We start from the raw sequence: 22,215 nt of genomic DNA on the forward strand, positions 1-22,215 counted from the left end.
AAAAATCAGACCTCTAAAATAAGATTTGAATGTATTTAGAAAACATAGTATAAAATTATATTTCGCTTCTTACAAACATACAAAATATTTTGAACATTGAACTAAAATTAACACAAATAGTACTTCAAAAGCTAGTAGAAGCATATTTGTACATACCTGTAGAAAAGAACATGGTAAAAATCGTTCAAAGACATACCAATAAACAAATTAAACATATTGATGAGCAGGCAACTTTTTAAAAATTAAATTAACAAAAAAAAATTATCTAACAAGATAAGTAAAAAGGCAGGATTATCCCTTTCCCTGATTAGCAACTATTATGAAGGGGAAGAAAATTAACTTGCAGACAACTAAGGTGCAAAACTATAGAAGCCCGAATTTATTCCCTTAACTACTGAAAATTGACATATTAACCGGGGGAAAAAAAAAAAAAAAACCATTGTATCTTTATATGGTAACATAGATAGGAAAATGCATTTTAAGGGCGATGAAGTCAGACATGGACACCCCTCAAAAGAGCATCTGCTATATGTTCACATTCAGTAAAAGAAAAAAAAGATCTACCGGAGTAACCAAGTGCTGCTTTATAACGATGTCAGTCCCCTCCCCGAGCTTTTAGCTCAGTTCACTACTGCCTGCCGCTTTTCTTTGTGCTGCAAGAAGGGCATTTGTACTGCTTGATACTTTCTGCCTTGGCTGGAGTTATCTTCACGCATTTCCCGTGAAACCACCTCTCGCATATGTCGCAGCCAATCCAAAATTCATCCGCACTGTAACTTCCCCCACAACTCCCACAGAGAGTTTCACCGTGCTCATCGTCTTCATCCTCCCCATAATTCTCATCAAATTGTGTTGAATAGCTTTTCACCTGCCCTTCAATTGTTCTCTGAAAAAGAAAGAAAGGGATCAAAAACAGAGTTGACAATGAAAGTGAGCACAAAAAGCAGATTATTTGAAACTGAAGAGTTCCACCTTAGTGCTGATCCTGGACTTGCTTCCACTATCGACACTGGGCTTGTTGTCTTTCACAAGCTTCCTTTCCGTTACAATTTCAAAAACAGTGGGCAGATCATTTATCAAACTAAAAAGACGCTTCCTGTTGAGCAAACAGTACGCAACTTTCAAAAGCAGACATCAGGAGGGAAAAAATACATTATTTGAAACAAGCATATATCAACAGAGCTGACATCCCCCACTCCTTCACATTAAAAAAAAAAAAAAATTGAGATGATGTGCAAAATGAATTGAACAATAGTTCAAACACCAAGCAGAGTGGAATTTTTTCATCATCTGACCAGTGTATATTCAGACATAATCAAAGAAAACCAAAGATGTGAGGTGAGAAGCGGTAGCTCAGAATGCTGACCATGTGCCAACCTATATGGTCCAGATTCCAAACTGCCCAGTTTTTTTCCTTTTTTTGGAAGAAAGAAAAGATTTCATTCATGGCAGAGAAAACAAGTATTATCTTTGAAACAAACACAAACTCATATCATTAACCAACCTAGCAACCAGGGGAGGGCGGAAGGAGTAATGCTGGGTTCAAGAATAGATAACCCACTATAGAGTGACTGATTGCCCAGTTGTTAGACAGGTTCCATTGTGTGGGCAGAAGTAATATCTTTCTTCACATTCTCACATGGTTACTTACATAGCATAGTCTGACCACCTCTATCACTCCTCCAATGATACGTGTTTGTTAAAAATTCAAATATATCAACAATGTCACACAATTGTTCATAGATAAAAGTATAAAGCATACATGCATTTCTGATGACTAATGATTCAACCACTCAACTTCAAACACATTCCCTTACAAAGGGCCCCATGTCCTCGCACAAAGGGATAAACCCTGACAATCAAATCAATTCATAATATTCAACTCTAAATAGAAGGTCTTACAGTCATACACTAATAGGCCTAATATACTGAGGAATCAAGCAAAGAAACTTACAAAGCCTAAAAGCCACTAGGATACTTCTTTCCTAGTATATAAACCCTACATTCTACTGGTTTATTACCTAAATTATAATACTATCATAAAATACTAAAAATAGAAAAAATTCTGGAAAATAATAGAATTACAAGATTACCTAAAAGTATAGTAGTAGAAAACAATTTTCATTCTTAGTTTTCCAAAGAAATATAAAAATGTAAATTTATTTTCAATATTCAAAAATTTGTATTAATAAAGTAGAAAATAAAAGGTTTGTTTACACATATGGAAAAACAATTTTCATTTTTCATTTCTAGATTTCCAAGTAATTACAAAACTGACACTTCATTTTTCAATTTTTCAAAATTTATATAAGATATTAGAAATCTAAAACCAATAATAATAATAATAATAATGTTTTCCAGCTTTCCTATACAAATTTTAAAAATTGGAAAACAAGGTAGCATTAAAATGAAAAATAAAACTATTTTTCCACAGGTAAATAGTGCCAAAACTTTTTATTGTTTCCAGTTTTGTTATACAAACGTTGCAAATTGAAAAATAAGCAGGAATTTTTCATATTTCTATGAAAAACTAAAAATGGAAAAGGAAAATGGTTTTTCACAACTAAACAGGCCCTAAAACTTTCCAAACATGATGAGTAGCATCCTTGAAGATCACATTGCTTTCTCCCTGGGTGGGTAAAAAAGTCAACCCTGAATTCAGAACTGTTGAAGGATAAAGAATTGAAGAACCAAGGTAACTTATTGTCTTCAAAAATAAAAAGGAATGCAAGTGGGAGGAGCTACTGAAGAAAAACTTACAGGGCATATAAATTTATTAAATTCAACATACACAACCACACTCATGCCTCAGCTTTGAACCCAGAGACTTCCACCCACAAATGGCTTAATCTCTGAAGTTTCCACCTCCTCAAGTTCCTTTGTGGATCATTGGGCTTATATATCAATTTTGGCACCTGTCATGCCCTCAAATCATGTCATGAATACAACCAATCGCAGGTTAGATTTCAACATGAAGTCACTAGACATCTCCATAGAACTCTTCTCCTCTTCTGCACACGCAACTTGTTTCTGTCAACAAATCATGAGCCTTAACAATATTCATTTGATTGATTTGCTCAGTTACTGTCAGAGCAGCTCACTAGGTCATAACTACAGTGGGGCCAATGGCACCAATGCATATTCTCAATTCCCTCCTATTCACTCAACATATCTAGGCAAGCTATTACCACTTCCAATTTACAGCTTGGGTCTCCGATATCCCTACAGGCATCTGCTATGCTCTCCCTTTAAGGGCCACAGTGTCCTAACTGTGCCACCAGTTACCCGCATGGGTGTGCTTGAGGAGGATGGAGCTACGGCCACATCTCAGACAGACGGGCTCAAATTGATCTTGGGTCACCATAATAAACCCCCCCCCCCCCCCCCCCCCCAAAAAAAAAAAAAAAACCCCCCCCCACCAAAAAAAAAAAAAAAAAAACAAGATCTAACCTCTGAGGGGATGTACAGTAGGAGAAGTTGGATCAGTCCTCATTAGCTGTGAGTAGTCCAGGCTTGGTTCATGGTTGGGCTTGGGCTTAAGAAACAAATTTATGTTTGAAGTAGAAGGGGAAGATTGGGCTTGGGTTATAGAGGCTGGATATTGGGTCAAGTAATTTAGAAGGCAACCAGGTCAGTGTATGCTTGGGTTAGTTGGGTTTGCGGCTGAAAAGAAGAATGCAGCTAGGGTCTTAGGAGGATAGGCTCAAAGGAGATTTGAGACCTGGGTCTCAAAATGCAGGCTCACAGTTTGGGCTTGGCCCAACCGATGTCAAATACAAGAAATGGGTCAAGCTATTTCAGATTTTAGTTCTAACTTGGATAACTAGAGGAAGTGCGCACAAAAATGGTCAGATCACATACAGAATTCAAGAGATTGGGGGTGAGAAAGACAACCTGATGGTGACACAACACCTCCCTCAGGTGAGGGTGACTCTTGGCAAGAGCCTGCAATTTTTTTTGTTGGGGCGGGGGGGCGCCCCCGCAGGGGGGGTGGGGGGGATACCAAAGAACCGCAAGTTCTCTCTATCGACTCCACTTAGTAATCTAGACATTAGTCACAAGGGCATGTTGCCAGCTCAGTCTCACCACCCCTTGCCCATGCGGAGGATGAAGTAACTTTTCCGACAGGAAGTGTTCAGATAGGAATGGCCATAGCACTGCTCTCCCGAAGGAATGCAAGTTTGAATTGGCCTCTTTTTTTTATGACATGAATGGCAGTGGCAAGACTGACAGACGACGACGAGGTTGGCGCGGGCTGGTTGACAACAGAGACTGAGAGATAATTGGCAGCAACGTTGAGTTCCAGCTGCAGCAGTCGACTATGAGCTGGTTGATCAATGAGAAAGTGACGGTCAGCTTCACTGTAGCTGGTGGCGGTGCAACAAACAGCAAGGGTGCTGTCATTGAGGGATGGCTAATGGTGCTGGGGCAACAGTTGCAGTACAGCACTAGGCTGGCTCTGATACCAGTTGATGAAGGACCTCACGTCCCCATACAAAGGGATAAAGCCTAAAATCAGCTCATAATATTCAGCTCTCAAAAAACCTCTCACAATCAAATAGAATAAGGAAACCTAGATACAACTACGGTACTTCTTTCTAGTTGCAAGGGTGCTGTCACTGAGTGATGGCCAATGGTGCTGGGGCGACAGTTGCACTACAGCACTAGGTTGGCTCTCATACCAGTTGATGAAGGACCTCACGTCCCCATACAAAGGGATAAACCCTAAAATCAGCTACTAATATTCAGCTCTCAAAAAAACTCTCACAATCAAATAGAATAAGGAAACCTATATCTAGGTACTTCTTTCCCAGTAAAAAAGCCTCAGATGTACTGATTTATCACCTAATGAAAATATAAGAATTAAAAAAACAGAAAATTTCTAAAAAAAAATAATACACTTGCATCATTGCCTAAAAATTTATAAAATTCCAAACATGATCAACTTGCATCCTTAAAGATCACACTGCATCATTCCATGCCAGAAATTTTTCGGTAGTCATTATTAATCATCAACTCTCATTTTCTCCTCACCCCCCCCCCCCCCCAAAAAATCAGCAATCATCCTCATTTATTCCTAAAATTAGACAGAAACTACATTTTTAAAAATTAGAAGCAAGTGATGATGACAACCTCTAATTACATAAGTAACACACACCTTAGGTTGCCAGTGGCTTTGTAGTCCACTGGCACCTCTCTCATAATAATGGTGGGAAGGTCTGGGTTCAAGCAGGGTCTGAGAGGGGCCACCCTTTGGAATGCAGTAGTGGGAGTGATGGGACATAATAAAAAACAAACACCTTAGTTAATTAACTTTAACTGACCATCCATTCTTTCTAAAATAATCCCAAATATTGCAAATTGTAATTGAAGGCATCTAACTGATTTTTTTTTTTCTCAAAACATATCTGCCACCCAACATCAAATAGAATGGATTTTTTTGGTTCTAAATGACAAATATAAAGCAACATCTTTTATGCAATGATTTAAATCTATTTCAATTATGCATTTGGCTTTGTCTAATTACATCAATAACAATTTTAAAAAGTTATATATCAAGCAAATTGTGTCGAGGCAATAAGAAAAATGATCCAAACTTCTTAAATTAACAACTAAGTCAATGGAGGAAAGATTAGCTAACCAAAAATAATGGGACCAAAGGCTTAGTGGTTGGACATCAAGCAAATACATGAACCCTACGTGTTTGCATGAGAAAAAAGAGGGGGGGGGGGGGGAGTTGAAGTTCCACAGTTATAAAGAAAACATCAAGGAACATGGGAATGAGTGCAGTCTCTTCTTTTCAAATAAGTTTCTTTGTTTATCAAAAAAACCATGGTGGGTATTAGTATACCACTTTACCTAAAAGCTAAAGAAGGATCCAAAATTTTTAATTTATCAAAGGGTTCAGCATAACTGAGTCAATGGAGGAAATATTAGCCCCAAAAATAATGGGACCAAAGGCTTAGTTGTTGGACATCAAGCAAATACATGAACCCTGCATGTGTGCATGCAAAAAGAAGGGGGCAGGAAAGTACCACAGATATAAAGAAAACATCAAGGGGAACATGGGAATGAGGGCAGTCTCACCATGGTGTTTTTGATAAACAAGGTATTTGAAAAGAAGAGACTGCCAACAATGTATATCGAGCTTTAAAAGTGAGGTTACCTAAAAACTTAAGCTATTAGGTTGTGGGCCAACAATGCATATCAAGCTTTAACAGTGATAGTAGCATAGTAGATTTGGCTCGAGCTTTGGACACAGGGTCAGGTTTGGCTTGAGCTAAATCTAAATTATCCATATGCATCACAGACTCTTGGATGTAAGTGTATAGGTGCTTCTCCCCATATATTTTTTCAGCCATTCTGACTATATCTTATTCCATAAATATGCTCAAACGCTTGATCAGTGTGTAATTAAAAAAGAGCAAATATTTTAGCCTTAGCCATGTACTCAGACATAACTTGGTATAACCCAAGCTTTGAGCAACCTCAAGCAAACAAAGAGTAAGGCAACCAGCTTAACTCCAAGGGTTGAAATTAGCCAAGCTAACAACCCATTCCAAGTTGTAACACAAGGAGGAACCTATATCAATAAGAAACACAGAAATATGAAGAATTTATGAAATATGAAATTAATGTTCAAAATGAATGCAATTGTTTGGTTGAGTGTTTTTTACAGGCACAACAATATTTTTTTTCTAAAAAAAAGGCAAGGATGAGCAATGCTTCAGTGCAACTGAGTTGCAGTTTAATTCTTTGGATGAACCTTCTTCTAAAAGAACAGATGAAAATTGTCCCTGAGATGAATAAATGTGCATCGTTATCAACAAGTACTGACATGAGGCACCACATAACTTACTGATCCCTTCCCTTGCACATAACCTGCATGCCACTGTTTTTGGCCAGAAATCCATAGTGTAGAAACAACATTTCAAACGCAAGGCAGTGTCTGATCAGGAATTGGAAAAATAAGTAGCAAAAGAAAGCAATATAAACTATTCATTGGAAAATGGCATCCCAAACATAAAAAGGAAGCCACCTCCCAAGTCCCAATATATTGGAGACAAATAGGATAATAAACAAACATGTCCTAGAACTTTTGTGACATAAGCTCAGCAATAATAGGGGTTTTTGAATACCATTTCTAAGGTCTACATTTGACCACAAGACAGAGCTATGTCAGTATATCATAAACAGAATTAAAGGGATTCAGCTGGAAAAGAAATTGATATTTTACCTATTTAGAGACAAGAATTGAAAACAATCATTAGCCCATCAAATAACACTACCTCATGAAGTGTAAGATTTCTTAATATGGATTTGTTTCTTTTTTATACACAAAGAAACATATACATATTGTAAGGACTAATCAAGATGCACATGCGCTGCAAAAGAAGTTTTTACTGCCTGGAAAAGAGAGAGAGAGAGAGAGAGAGAGAGAGAGAGAGAGCAAGTAGAGTTCAAGTAAAATGTCCTGTACAGAAAGAAAGCAAGACCTGAAAAAACAAATAGTAAAAAATTTGGTCCAACCACCCAAGATAATTAGAGCTCATTCAAAACTAAATCATTTTCATTCTATGGGTTGCATGTGGATCAAATGAACTCTCATAATTAATTTGGATGACAGTGTTACAGTACAATAAAATTTAGGTTTCTTACAAGATGTCAAGAATAATATTATTTTTTTTGTATTCATGCCATGTCTTATGGACAATGATGCTGAGTTCTCTGGAGAGAAGTAGAAAACAATATTTTTTTTCACTTAATTAAAATTTTAAGTAAGAAAATACGATTTTTCAAGTTATTAGTTATGGTACTGCCTTTGCATTAAAGATTTTATAGTATTGATATCTTCATAAGTGTTGTCCTGTGTTCTGCATTCATGCCATCTTGCCAAAATGATAATCTTAACAAGTTTGCTGCCATGGGCAGGTCCTATTAATAGTGTTTTTGTACAAACAAATTTTAAAAAATAAAAAAAAAAGAAGATACTGTAGTCAAATATAATATAGTAGTTAAGACAGAACCATACAAGGGTATTTTTGTATAAACAAATCCAAAAGGAAGGATATTTTTATCAAACTCACTGTTTTTTTTTTTTTTTACCATGTACACACGCAACACATCCGTAGTTTCTTATATATAGTATAGATATATGTATCTTCAACATTTAACTTGAAGAATAATAAAACATTCTGTTACAAATTGAAGTCTTTCCCATCTTTTTGTAGATGACACCATTATTTTATGTGAAGAATGAAGATGACCCTCACCAAATCCTCAGCCTTAGGTGCACTCTCCTTAGTTTTGAAGCAGTTTCAGGCTTGAAGGTGAATTTTGGTAAAAGCAAAGTTATTTCAGTGGGGAACAGCACTAGGACCTTTCCTTGCAGTCCCGTTAGGGTGCAATCTGGGGGCATCTCCTACTACATACCTCAGTCTCTCTCTTGGTGCCAAATTAAAGATGGAGGAGTTTGGGACCGCATCATTGAAAGATTTGAGAGAAAACTAGCAGGATGGAAAAGGAATTACCTCTCAAAAGGTAGGAGGCTTGCCCCCATTAAAAGCATCTTATAAAACCTCCAGTCTATTTTTCTTCCCTATTCCTAGCTCAATTGCCAAAAGGTTAAAAGGAATTCAAAAGAGATTCCTTTGGGGAAGCAAGGGAGAGGAATTTAAATATCATCTTGTTAAATGGGTGGCAGATCAACAACCTAATTGTGGGGTTGGGGTTTAGGACTTAGATCTCTCTCAAATTTCAACAAGGCTCTCCTTGTTAACTCGCTCTGAATATCTACAAAGTAGTGGAGGAATTCGTCGCCTCTAAGTAGGGTCTTCACCATAAAGGTTGGGCCACTAAAGATGTGAGCAAAGCTTATCATGCTCGTGTTTGAAAATTCATCAAGGATGGGATGCATTATTCTCTATCATTTATTTCCAAGTGGAAAACAGGACTAACGTTTTCTTGTGGCACGAGTACATTATACTTTGTGGCCAGTCCTCACACAAAATCCCCTTCTATTTTCAGGCTGGCCTGCGATAAAGAAGCTCTTATCAGCGAGCACCTTGAGCTCACAGATCATGAGATTTACTGGAATGTTCCCGTGACAGGAAATCTCTTTGATTACCTCAAATGTTCCCTTGACTAGAAATATATATGATCGGGAAATTAATTGTCTTTCAGAATTTTATGGTAGCTTAAATAAAATGCAGGCTGGAACACTACCAATGAGCCTAAGTGGATCCTGGACAGAAAGGTAATTTTACAGTCAGATCCTATTATAGAAATCTCACTCTTCTGACGGCAAGCAGCAGCGATTTCCCCTGGAAGCCTGCAGTCCCCACAAAGGTTGCTTCCTTTGCATAAGAAGCAACTCTTGTAAGGATTCTGCCTTTTGCTAATAGATGCAACTTACAGTCAGATCCTATTATAGAAATCTCACTCTTCTGACGGCAAGCAGCAGCAATTTCCCCTGGAAGCCCTCAAAAAAACTGCAGCCCCCACAAAGGTTGCTTCCTTTGCATAAGAAGCAATTCTGCCTTTTGCTAATAGATGCTACTTACGTCTGGAAAATGCTGAATCAGTTGAAAACATCCTCTTGCACTGCTTCTAAACTTTTGGAGTCTAGCCATTTCTCTAATCAAGCAGCTGTGGGTTACAGCCAGAACAGTGGAGGGTAATTTATGAGCTTGGAAAGGTATCCACTCAAGCAAGGATAGGAGGAAAGCTTTAACCCTCATTCCCCTTGCCATCTTTTGGTCGGCATGGAGGGTAAGAAACAAGAGAGTTGTCAAAGGATCAGCCATGCCCTTTCATGTTGTCAAAAGATGATGGATTGCTACTGTTTCTAATTGGTATGTTGCTTTTTTTAATGACACCTTGTAATTCTTAACTTTTCCAACACCCTACAGCGCATCCGTGTAGTTGACTTTCTTTTCACTATATGTACTCAGGTGGATCCCCTTGATGCCCTTTAATCAATTTTTATTTGCTGATATAAAGGTTGGGGGGGGGGGGGAGGGTTACAATATCATTACGAATTACTTACCCAGTATCCCTGCCATGGGCAGTATTAGATTCGCCCAAAAAAAATGCAGCTGGACTGAGTGAAGCACTAACTTCAGCGAGTTATCATGAGATAGAACCATTAAATTTGCTCTATCAGCTGCATTTGATCTTTGGATGCACAGGAAAAATTGTTCTGGGTTATTCTGAGATAGCAGCCAAGTTGCCTGATACGATTTACTTTCAACTTGGGCGACCAATTGATGACCCTGATTGTTTGCTTTAAGAAGTGCCAACAATGCAAGGAAACCCAATTGTAAGTTATCGCATACCTTCACCTCATCTTACAATAATGGAAATACCTTGCCAAATGTGGAGGCAAGACTGTACATCAAGCTCTCTCCAAACACCAAATGTGCAGTGCGAGTGATGTAGGACAAGAAGTAGGTATTTGGATGGGACCATTTCAACCCAATTTGGAGGCCTATGCCAATAATAGGAGCTTAGTTAGTTGTTTAATTGTGTGTATTTAGTCAGCTTGTATTACAATTATGTATTTTGGGGGCTTGTTTGTAATATTTGTATATTTTAGGGGTATGTTTGTAAATTAATGTAGTATAAGGGTATATGCATAATTTCATGTGATAGGATTTACTTTCAACTTGGACGGCCAATTGATGACCCTGATTGTTTGCTTTAAGAAGTACCAACGATGCAAGGAAACCCAATTGTAAGTTATCGCTTACCTTCACCTCATCTTACAATAATGGAAATACCTTTCCAAATGTGGAGGTAAGACTGTACATCAAGCTCTCTCCAAACTCCAAATGTGCAGTGCGAGTGATGTAGGACAAGAAGCAGGAATTTGGACGGGCAATTTCAACCCAATTTGGGGGCCTATCTCAAAGAATAGCAGCTTAGTTAGTTAGTTGTTTAACTGTGCGTATTTAGTTCACTTGTATTAGGATTATGTATTTTGGGGGCTTGTTTGTAATATTTTTATATTTTAGGGGTATGTTTGTAAGTTACAATTTCATGTGTTAGAAGCTTTATAATAAATAGCGTGTGAAAGCCATGTAGAAGATGGTCGTTGAATTTGAATTGAGGAAATGAACCTGTGTTTCCCCCTTGTATCTCGTCTCTCCTCTCTTCCCTCTTCCTTCTTCCCATTTCCTCCCTTCTATCTCTTATGGCTGCAGATCATTGATGCTGCCCCTGCATCAGTGGGCCTTGTACATTAGGCGATCATTCATTTTTCCCTTTATAAAAACTTCATAAAATCACCTCTTCCCCTCAAAGAGAGAGAGAGAGAGAGATTCCTGATTTTATTTCAGAAAAAGAAAAACAGCTACATAATCAATCTCATTTCCATCATTGGTTCATTACTATTGTTACAATGCTTTAGATATTAAAACCCTGTGAAATTGTTGAGAGACCGACCTACCCTGTGAAAGTTTTATGAAATACTGGCCAAACATCAGCAACTAAACAACTCACCCCGCACTGACCCCCCCCACCCCCGGCGGGGGTGAGGGGACAATGAGCTGCAGCTTTCCATCTCAAGATGAATTTTTAAAGAGTTCAGCGCAAAAAAAAAAAAAAAAAAGATTTAAAATTAAAATTTTAAAAAAATTGAATTTTTAGTTAAGGACTAAAATAAGACACACTAGCTGTATTAATTTTTGTTTTCTTCGACTCCACTTTCTGATACTCAGTAAAGTAATTTAACCCTACTACATATGGCACAAACTACAAACCAGAGTTTCTACAAACTAATAAATCTACACGTTAGCCTTACCAAATCATGCACGAACCTCTAATTCAACCCATATTACCCCTTTTTCTAAGTAAGCCAGTGTTGTATTCAAAGGTCGCCAAGAAGGTACCAACCAAATTACAGAAGAATCATTCAGACTGCAAAATGTCCAACAAAATTGATAAAGTCCTCTACAAACATCCATCTACAAAATTCCTATTAGTTAACTCTATATCCTCAAAAACACTCCAATCCCTTCCTTCAACACATTCCAAAAAATGGAGAGAGGAATCAGGTTGATTGCTTTTCTCCTCTCCCTGCCAGTTTTAATTCCTAACCAGGCCCACAGTTCGTTACAAATTAAATCAGCTGAAACCCTTACTGACTCATCATGCTAAAAGCCACCTCCCACAGCTTCCTGGCCAACCTGCAGTAAAGGAATAAGCACTGAACAGCTCAAAGTTCCTCCTTAAAAAGGTAGCACATATTTGTGGAATTCCACCCTTCTCTCCACAGGATGTCAGAAGTTAGAGCTCTCCACGACATTGCCTCTCTAGGCAGGAAATCAACCTTTTCTTGGACCAATAATTTTATATATCATCCTCCAAGGGAAGTCAAGCTGTTCCCTATCTTCCTCTGCCCAAAAGATCATCTTGTAATAAGATTTAAGAGTATACCAGCCTCCACTCTCTAGCTTCCACTTTATTTATGAAGGAAAACTTAAAAATTTGAGAAAATGCACCAGATCCAAGTCTTGCACCATCCTTTGAAAGTTGGAAGTCCCAAAAGTTCCAAATCTGTGGTACAAATAACAAGACAACAAAGCTTCTTTACTCGATGCTATCAAGAAACATCCAAGACAGATTACAATGGTAGACCCCCACACAAACTATCTTTCCAGAAGTTAAAATTTTATCCACTGCCAACAATAAATTCTGTTTGTAGGAACGCATCTTCCTGTCCCCTTCTTATCCACATCCATAACTTCACCTCATATGGTTCCATACTTCTCAAGTGGCTCACCATTCTTATCAAGCCCATACCTGGTTTCAATGATTTTCCTCCAGAAAACAGCAATTTCATTTCCCCTGGAGAGCATTATTGAAGCAGAGATGTGATCTTTAACCACCACCACCCCCCCCCCAAACCGAACCCCCACTTTCTTTTGATATTGAGTGGTTTGACAATTTCCCAATTTATTAGATGGTACTTGAATCCCTCCCAACCTCCAAGATATTGAGCAAGGGAAGGATAAGAGAAGGTACATAAATAAACCATTAGGTTTATGGGAGTCCACAAGGATCCGTCCTTAATTTTGGCTCCAAACGACAGATGTAATTAAGGGGGTATTTGTTTGCACTTAATGGCCTCTTAATAGAGGCTATTCTATTACCGGTCTAATGTTAAGTGAACCAGTATTATTTGTTTAACCTCTGAATGAGTGCTGAGAGTCCTCTGGCAGAACTAGCATTTTTCCCCTTAATGATTCAGTCAACACCATCTTCTTTTTCAATTTGACACAATTATCCCTCCTCTCCAACGAGTCTTCTGACAGAGCACAAGCAGATCCCAAAGGTCACCCTCAATCTCTCGGGGGAGGATGCCCTTGGTGCTGTGCATTTGGTTGATTTGGGCAGGTTGGAGGATGCTGAAGAGCACCCAGGCCTGGCTGCAATTCTGGGCAACAAAAGCCACAATCCCTCGGCTGGGTCACCGTTAGCAATCTTGGCAATTGTTGGGCAGCGAGAGCAGTGTCACAAGAGCTTGGGAGAGAGAACACAGCTCCAACAATAGTGATTCCAGCAAGAGAAGTGGGTGATTCTGGCGATGGCAATTCCGTCAATGGTGATTCCGGAACAGATTATGAAGGAGACAAATTTTCAGAAATTTCTCCAGATTTGAGTTGTTTGACATACTCGTGTAGGTAGATTTCTTTGTTGAGATTGGAAAATGCAGTGGCTAGGCATTAGGATGATTAGACTTTCCTGTGACTCTGTAACTCCTCAAAGAAGGAGACGACGGGTCGGCCAGAGAAACTGGGGCAGCTACGATGCAGCTACGATTTCTGAAATGCAGAGGAATGGGGGCTGTGTGCCCAAGCTGGGTTGGGCTAGGAGTTATTAACCTTACAGTACACTTGGCTCCTGTACGTTAGAATTCATATTTTCTTTGTTTTTTTCTATTTCTTTTCCCCAATGTCAAGGGTTAAGATGGTAAATATGCATATAATCAGTTTGAACATTTTTACCAAACATCATTATACTGTTCACTATTTAGCGGTTCAAACTGATTCTGAATTCAATTCACCAATTCAGAACGATATCAATATTCAGCACTTAATGCTTAATTTTATCAAACGGCCCCCAAGACAAAAGAAGTTTCTCCGCCTAACACCCAAAAATCTTTGCCAAATGCCAGGAGACCTCCATTCACCCCCTCTCTCATTGGAATGAACTCACTCCAACACAATTCATCATTAGACATGATATCACTTCATAACATAAAATAATACATCTCAAATTAAGAATCTGTTCTGCATCTGCCCCACAAATAGTATCATCTGCAAATAAATGAGACATTGTCATATACATATCCCCTCTTCCAAACATTAAACCTTGTAAGAGACCGATATACAAAGCCTTTGTTAGCATCTTGCTAAGTGCTTCCATTACAGGGGTGAAATAATAAAATAGGCAACAGATCTCCTTGCATCAAACCTCTCAAAGACTGAAAGAAACCCCTTGGGCAGAAATTTGGAGTGGAGATGCATTCTTTGATCCAAGAAACCTTTTTTCTTTTAAACCTATTTTTCCAACATAAAGAGAACAAAATCCAAACTTACATTATTATAGGCTTTCTCTTTCTTGAGCATACAAATCACACTTGCAGCCCCCTCCCCACATTTACTTGGGAACCAACCATATCATTAACCATGTAACAAGAACAAACAAACAACCAAGCCCTAAGTCCCATTAGGTGGGGTCAGCAGCATGAATCTTTTCCACCAAATTACACAATCATGGGCAATTTCCTCTGACAATATAAGGGTTGTTAAATCCTTACAATCTCATTCCAAGTAATTTTAGGTCTATCTCTATCCCTTCTACTACCACTAACATTAACTAGCTCACCGCTCCTCATGGAAGCACTATTTGGCCTACATTGCACATGCCCAAACCATTTGAGCCCGCCTCACCCTCCCCATCTTATTTTCTACAAGTACTATGCTTAACTTACCGCAAATATGTTCATTCCTTAACTTATTGTTTAACAATTACATCAATCATCCACCTTAACATTCTCATTTTGGCAACTTTTACATTTTAGATAAGTTGTTTCTTAGTTGCCCAACATTCTAATCTATATAGCATAGACAATCTTACAGACGTCTTATAAAATCATGCACAACCATTGTGATTGCCGTACATCAAAATTTTCCCACCCTTCAACAAAAGCATTTTAAAAGGGCCACATCACCATGCCTATCACCTCCCAACTGCACTTGTAGGGCGGTAAATCTTTGACATGATGGAGCCATTCTTTTTAGGGATCAAAGCAACAAAACTTGGGTATATAAACCAATGTTTTAAAAGGCTATGGTGTAAGGCAAGGCATTTTAACCCTTAAGAGGCGAGGCATAAGGCTAAAGAAGTTGGAACATAAGTCTTTTGAGAATTTTATTTGTATATAAAAATATGTACATAGATTTCATATAATTTTTAGATAAGGAAAAAATAAAGAAGATCACAATATAATGTAAAGAAAAATCAAATATAATCTGCAAACTATTTCTTGCCCATTCAAAAATTGCTAACTTGAATTCATTATGTGAATCATGACAAGAGATAGCTCTAACATTTCAAAGATCAAATTATTTTCAAGATTTAAGAAGCAACTCTCAATTATTTTGGAAAAGTTGAGGTTCAAGAGTTTTAGAAATAAATTCATATTACGGCATTCCTTTCATGTAACATGGATTTAGAAATTTCTAGCCAAATTAACTTGAGAATCACATGATTCACACACCCAAAACGCATAAGCCTCAACTAGAAAGGCTCAATAGGCATGCCTTTTGTACAATGCATAAGACATAGTATGTAATGCGTTAGCCTTTTTGGGTTTTGGTGTTTTAGATTGAGCCTCAAGGCATTTTAGGTATGCCTTGCCTTAAGGCTCCTCAATTGAGCCTTTTAAAGCATTGGTTTGAACTATTCACAAAATCCTCAAGTTGTGTGACCATGGTTTTAAATAGCGATTGTGACTATTATCTAACACCACATAATAGCTTTTTGGGTCCCTAATACCATTACACACCACTAATATATGGGAAGTAAAATCAGTCATAACAACCTGCTACAGGATTGTCATGGAAAAAAAGAACATATTTTTTATTTTTTTAACTTTCCCTTCTCACTTTTCTTTTTCCTCTTTCATATATTATTCTCTATACTTTTCAATTTCAACCTTCTTCTTCTTTTCTAGTTTTTTTTATTGCTCAAGTTGTTAGTACTTTATTTATTTAGTCATAAATTTTATGATTATATATTATAGTTATAAACCTTAGGTTATAGTTATGCAATCTAACTTTTTAGTCTAAATTTATTATATTTTTATTACTTTAACAAAATAATAGAAATTGTTTAATTCATTGTATTACCTATAGGTAGGTGGGCAAGAAAAGCCAAAAAATTGCAAAATCGAACCAAACCAAATCAAAAAACCAGTTAACCATTTTTTCAGTTCGGAATTTATAATTTTTTTGATTATCAGTTCAGTTTCGGTTTGGTCCATTCAATAACCACAATTAACCGGACCAAACCAAACCGATAAACTATAAATATATATAATACATATTATATATATGAAATTTTAACAATTTAAATTTAAAAAAGTTGTATTGATCTAAAAGTCATGCTTAAATTTTTATTTTGAATATTTTAAATTTACATGTTGATTATTATGGAAAAAATATATCATATGTAGCAACTCTGAAATTTTAAATTATATATAAATATTATATATTACATAATTATATATATGAAATTTTAACAATTTAAATTTAAAAAGTTGTATTGATCTAAATTTCATGCTTAAATTTTGATTTTGAATATTTTAAATTTACATGTTGATTATTATGAAAAAAATATGTCATATGTAGTGACTCCAAAATTTTAAATTATACTTAACGATTCGGTTCGGTTAACCACAGGATATTGGTCTAAAACCAATTAACCAAATTTTGGTTAATCGTTTTAATTGGTTTAGTTTCAGTTTGCATTTTCTAGTGAACCGAAACTTCAGTTCAGTTAATGGTTTGGGGGTAATGGTTTGGTTAACCGAACCATGCCCAACCCTATTTGTAGGTCTTATATGCCTAATAGATTAATGAGTGTATAATGAAATTTTCATTATTAACGAATATTCAAACATATGATTAATGAAAAAGTAGAGAAGTGCTATATAAATATATATAAATTTTCTATCAATAGAAGTTTAAAACAAATAAAAAGATTTACTGCCCTTATTAAGCAATGTTAATAAGTTGAACTAAAGGATCCAAAATACACTAAAACTCGTCTTAAGAAGAGTTAAGAGCTTAAAACTTGTAAATACCAATATACATGTGATTGTGTGTGCTTAAAAATATTTCACAGCTGTTACACTTGCTTCCCGCTACGTGTGCTACTCCCGCTTCCCACTACACCCATTACCGTTACATTATGCTACCTATTAATGCTATTTAAATCCATGAGTCTGATTCTTGAGAAGTCTTGAATCCTGATCAACTCATATTTTACCACTTACCAAATTGTAAAACCATTTGGACCCAATGCTTTCTCCTCATTACAATCCTTGAGGGCATTTAGCGCCTCCTCCTCACTAAAAAGCATGCATAACACAGTCAGTGTGTTCCTAACTTACAGTCATCAAATCAACATCTCTTCAGGGAGTCCTCTAGCATGGGTTCAGCGTATAAACCCTTGCAAATTATATATGGCATTTTTCAATGTTAAAAACTCTACCTCAACAATGAAGTTAAATCTCCCATGAGCATTTGCCTCTTTATTAAAGAATTTTGTGCTTTTATCCACATCTTTAAGTCAAAGGCCCCTAGAATTCTAATGACACCTAGATGGACTAGTATGTATCATGATTTAGAACATTTATGAATATGTATATCGATTTATAACAATTAATTTGTAGAATTCATGAGATTTCTTCCAGACCAATCACATTACAGAGCTCACTTCTTAGACCCATTCTTTCTTCATTATTTTTTTATTTAAAAAACAAACTTTATTAGAAACAGCAAGGAGAAATAATACCCAAAAAAAAGGACAAGGAGTTGTCAAACATAAAAGAGAAGAAAACTAATCATTATCAGCTCAAGAATACAACTCAATCATGGCGTACATTTAGAAAGAAACGGCCCTTGAAACCACTTGCAGGTCCTGCACTATAAACCCAAAGAGATGCCAAGTACCTCACCTTGTCCCAAGGTAAATCTAAGGACAATATCTTTCCAAAAAATATTCAAGCATTCCTTTCCAACCAAATTCCCCAAAAAAATATACAACAAAAAGAGCACGCCTCTAGCACCTCACAACATCCTTACCCTTCACAAAACAAACAAAAAAACACTCAAAAGCTTCTCCACCAACTCTGGACACACCTAAACTTCATCAAAAACCCCAAACAATCTTATTCCACAAGCCCCCAAGAAAATGAACCGTGTAGAAACAAACAAGAACATCCTCAAGCTGCTCCCACACAAAAAAAAAAAGACACACACACATCTGGAGACAAGCCCTTCGAAGGCCTCCAACTCTACATTAGATTGTTAGTGCTAACTCCATTAAGGGCGACCATCCAAACAAATTTATTTTTCTAGATGGTCCTTCTACCACCTCCTTGGTATCCATGGTGGCTACAACTTAGGAGAAACATTCTCAAATGGTGACAAAAAAACCTAACATGAAAACTGCATTAGATTACTGTCCTATGTTGCTTGGGGAACAGGGGGATCCAGCCACATTTCAGTTCAAGAGCATCCAGCTTAAAGTGGATGGTGGAAAAGTCAGAATTGTGGATAGAGGGTCATGTTAGTTTTGTAGCGGCAAGCAAACTAAAATGGCTAAAGGAAGAGACCAAAAAATGCAACAAGCAGAATTTTAGAAATGCTGCTATGGGAAAAAAAATTGTCCCACATTAAATTGTCAACCATGATTAAAAGCAAATAGTAACAACCTAGATGTTTGCCATATCAAGTTAAAATATATAGTTCCATCAGAATTTGTATATTTTGTCAGGACTTAATATGACAATACTAACTCAAATCAACAAAGGCTTATCTCAAATTCTCAATAACATGATTTATGAAGTTCATTATTGACAACTTAAAATTCTAATGATTAATTGTACACAAAAGCACCACTAGGGTTTCAGACTGCTTGCTGGGAACATGGAAGCACTGCATCCTTTTTTTCTTTCTATCTTCTTCTTATTCTTTTTTATTTTGTAATTCGCGCTAAGATAAACAAGAATTATGACAGCTATAAGCAATTCACAACACTGTAATTACTTTCAGGAGCAATGTAGCAAATACAAAAATTAATGCAGTTTATAGTGCTCAGTGCTGTACTAAAAGTTTGAATTCCAAAGCAAGTATGAAACAGTGATCAGAAGCAATAACCTCTCATTGCGGTTAAGGCGGGCTCCAAAGTAGAAAGCCACAGAAAGCAACCAACAATCAGTGTGCACAGCAATCAAAGAAAGCCAGTCTCTACGGTTCATCCCATCCCTCGCGAAATTGATCCCTAGTGCTGGTTCCGGAAGCTCAGGTGGTACTTCCTCTGCCGGCAGAGTCACCTCCCATGACTCATTTGGGTGTCCGTACAAACACAAATTCTCCTTTTCTATAGAGATAATGAGATATTAACTTCATCCAAATTAAAAAATTCGAACTCAAACTGGGAATTTGAATAAGAAGATTCCCAATCACAAGCCCTAATTTAGAACAGCGCAAAATTGGTACAGAAAAAATAAACTAACCTGGATCGCAAAGCGAATAGAATTCCTCGACATCTGGCAACAGACAAAATCGAAAAATTGTCAAGCATAACAAACATAAAATCCATCGAAATTGCCCTTCGATGGCTAACAAGAGAAAACACAGGAAATCAAGAGAAAAAAAAATGGGGGGGGGGTGGGGGGTGGGGGGAGAATATATATATATATATATATATATAAAATTCCTGCAGTTTAGTCTCCCAGAACAAAGCCAAACTTCGTAATATATCTAACCGGATACGAAAGTTTCAGTACAAAATTTCAATTTTTAATTTTCTTTTCCCGGGGTTTCTCAGGAACCAAACGGAACTCTTTAATTTAAGGTCGAGAAAGAGAGGCAGGAAAAGGGTACCGTAGGTTAGAGCCCGAACGACTCCAGTACGACGGGCGCTATAGTCTTTGAAGATGTCTTCGACAGTGCGCGGACTCGACGAGATGGAATGCATCTCCATGGCTAAAGAATCGGAATCGAGATCGATCAAGAGAGGAAGAGATTGGAAATTGGATTGAAAGTAAAAGAATCGGAAGGGAGGATCGAAAAGCAACGACAACGATTATGGTGAGCAAGAAGATCGAACATTTACAGTCACGGATGGATGGAAGTATTGTTCGGAGGATTGAGTGTGGAGTCCAGTGCAGAGCTTCATCAGGGCGCTTCAGGCGAGTGAGATGCACATATAAACATAGAAATAAAAAACATGGTTTTGGCAGTTAGGTGTCACCGCGTCAAACCCTCGGTGAGCAGGGGCCGCATCAGGTCAATGACCGGCCCGTTCTACCACAGATTTGTTTCTTTATTATATATATATATATAAAGCCCTAATTTTTATTTTCTCCCAAATCTCCAATTTTGTTTGGATAAAGAATTTAATTCAAGAAAAATATTTTAAAATTATTTTTTAAAGTATATTCTCTTAATATTAAATACTATTTTACAAATAAAAAGAATTAATGTTTACCATTCAAAATGTAATAATTCGAGGAATTTTTTAGCGTCTCGTTGATGAACACAGAGGTTTCGTCGACGAGGGTTCTTGAGTGTCTTGTCGACGAAAGCATGTCTCGTCGACGAAAAAATACCGAAAGGGAATTTTTGATGCCTAGAATTCGTTGACGAGAAGAGATGGTTTGTCGACGACCTTTCTTCAAGACTCGTCGACGAATCTGACTCTATAAATTGTAAAAACTCGGATTTTTTATGGATTTCCAGCGCAAACTACTCTCTCTCTCTCTCTCTCTCTCTCTCTCTAAAATGTACCCCTCCCCTTCTCTCTTCGATCTCGGCTCCGTTTCTCGTCGGATCGAAGATCCGAGACCACCACGACGCTCTTTGTGAAATTTTCTACAAGTCTGCTAGAGCTAATCGTTGGTGAAATTGGTTTGGAATTCATCCCAAATTCAGGGTAAGATGTTTTATTCAAGATATACTTTCCCTACAATTATAAGAAATGTTGTATGCAAAAAAATATTGATGTTTTGTTCTAGGGGATGTTGTTTTCAGGGTGTTGAGTGGAAAACCCTACCGGTGTAGGGGTTTTTCAAAAACTAAGTAAGGGAAATATGCTATGTTAGGAAATTTGATTATTTAACAGAAATTTTACATATATACATGTGTATCAATTATTATGTAGTTTTATAGAATATGAGTTTTTAAAGTATGTATGGCCTGAGTACATATTACCTTATATAGAGTTTTATACATTTTTTATAGTATATCAAGTCATACAACATATACAGATACAGTCAGATGAATGTATATATACAGTTTTTATTCAGAGAATTACACGGATAGATAAATATATAACTATATACAGATGTTTATTCAAATCAGTAAGTATAGTGTTTATATAAAGCTATGTTTTCCTAAATGCCATAACATTCAGAGTATACAAACAGAATATATATATAGATTATACAGTATAGCATCAAGATGCTACAGTTATTTAGATATTACAATATTTACAGTACAGAGTTATAGTGTTATGGTTATTTTGGAGACATGATGAAAACAACAAATATATATATATATATATATATGTACTTATATAGTATCAGATCTCTCTGGAATATTACAGAAAGATACAGTTTTCATAGCACAGTACCATTGCTATATACAGATAGAGTGCAACCACATATCTCAGATAATGTGTGGGTACCATCAAACCGTGTTCGGAGAGGATGCAGCTCCTCAGTTTGGGTTGAGGGGGCCAGTTTGATAAGGTAGCAGCCAATCCCGCACCTAAGAGTAGATGTAGTTTGGCCGAGCTGAGGTAGTGTAGAGTATAGTGACTTACCTAGAGGGTCAACTAGCGTTAAGTCCCGCCTACGGGCCACACAACTCTGTAATGAGGTGTCAAATCATGACATACAGAGTCCTAGGGAAA

At 37.0% G+C, this 22,215-nt stretch overlaps 1 protein-coding gene across 1 annotated transcript; it reads right to left on the minus strand.

Annotated features, from left to right (window-relative positions):
- Positions 1 to 356: 356 nt before the first annotated feature.
- Positions 357 to 20,615, minus strand: LOC131165691 (PHD finger protein ALFIN-LIKE 1-like). The gene is made up of 5 exons (XM_058123694.1): positions 20,184 to 20,615; positions 19,814 to 19,846; positions 19,455 to 19,677; positions 973 to 1,096; positions 357 to 886 (listed from the first exon to the last, which is right to left on the minus strand). Exons 1-5 carry the CDS (start codon positions 20,281 to 20,283, stop codon positions 629 to 631), a joined length of 738 nt encoding a protein of 245 aa, XP_057979677.1. The 5' UTR covers positions 20,284 to 20,615; the 3' UTR covers positions 357 to 628.
- Positions 20,616 to 22,215: the final 1,600 nt, after the last annotated feature.

The sequence above is a fragment of the Malania oleifera genome, chromosome 10 (genome assembly GCF_029873635.1).
Source record: "Malania oleifera isolate guangnan ecotype guangnan chromosome 10, ASM2987363v1, whole genome shotgun sequence".
NCBI classification, from domain to species: domain Eukaryota; kingdom Viridiplantae; phylum Streptophyta; class Magnoliopsida; order Santalales; family Ximeniaceae; genus Malania; species Malania oleifera.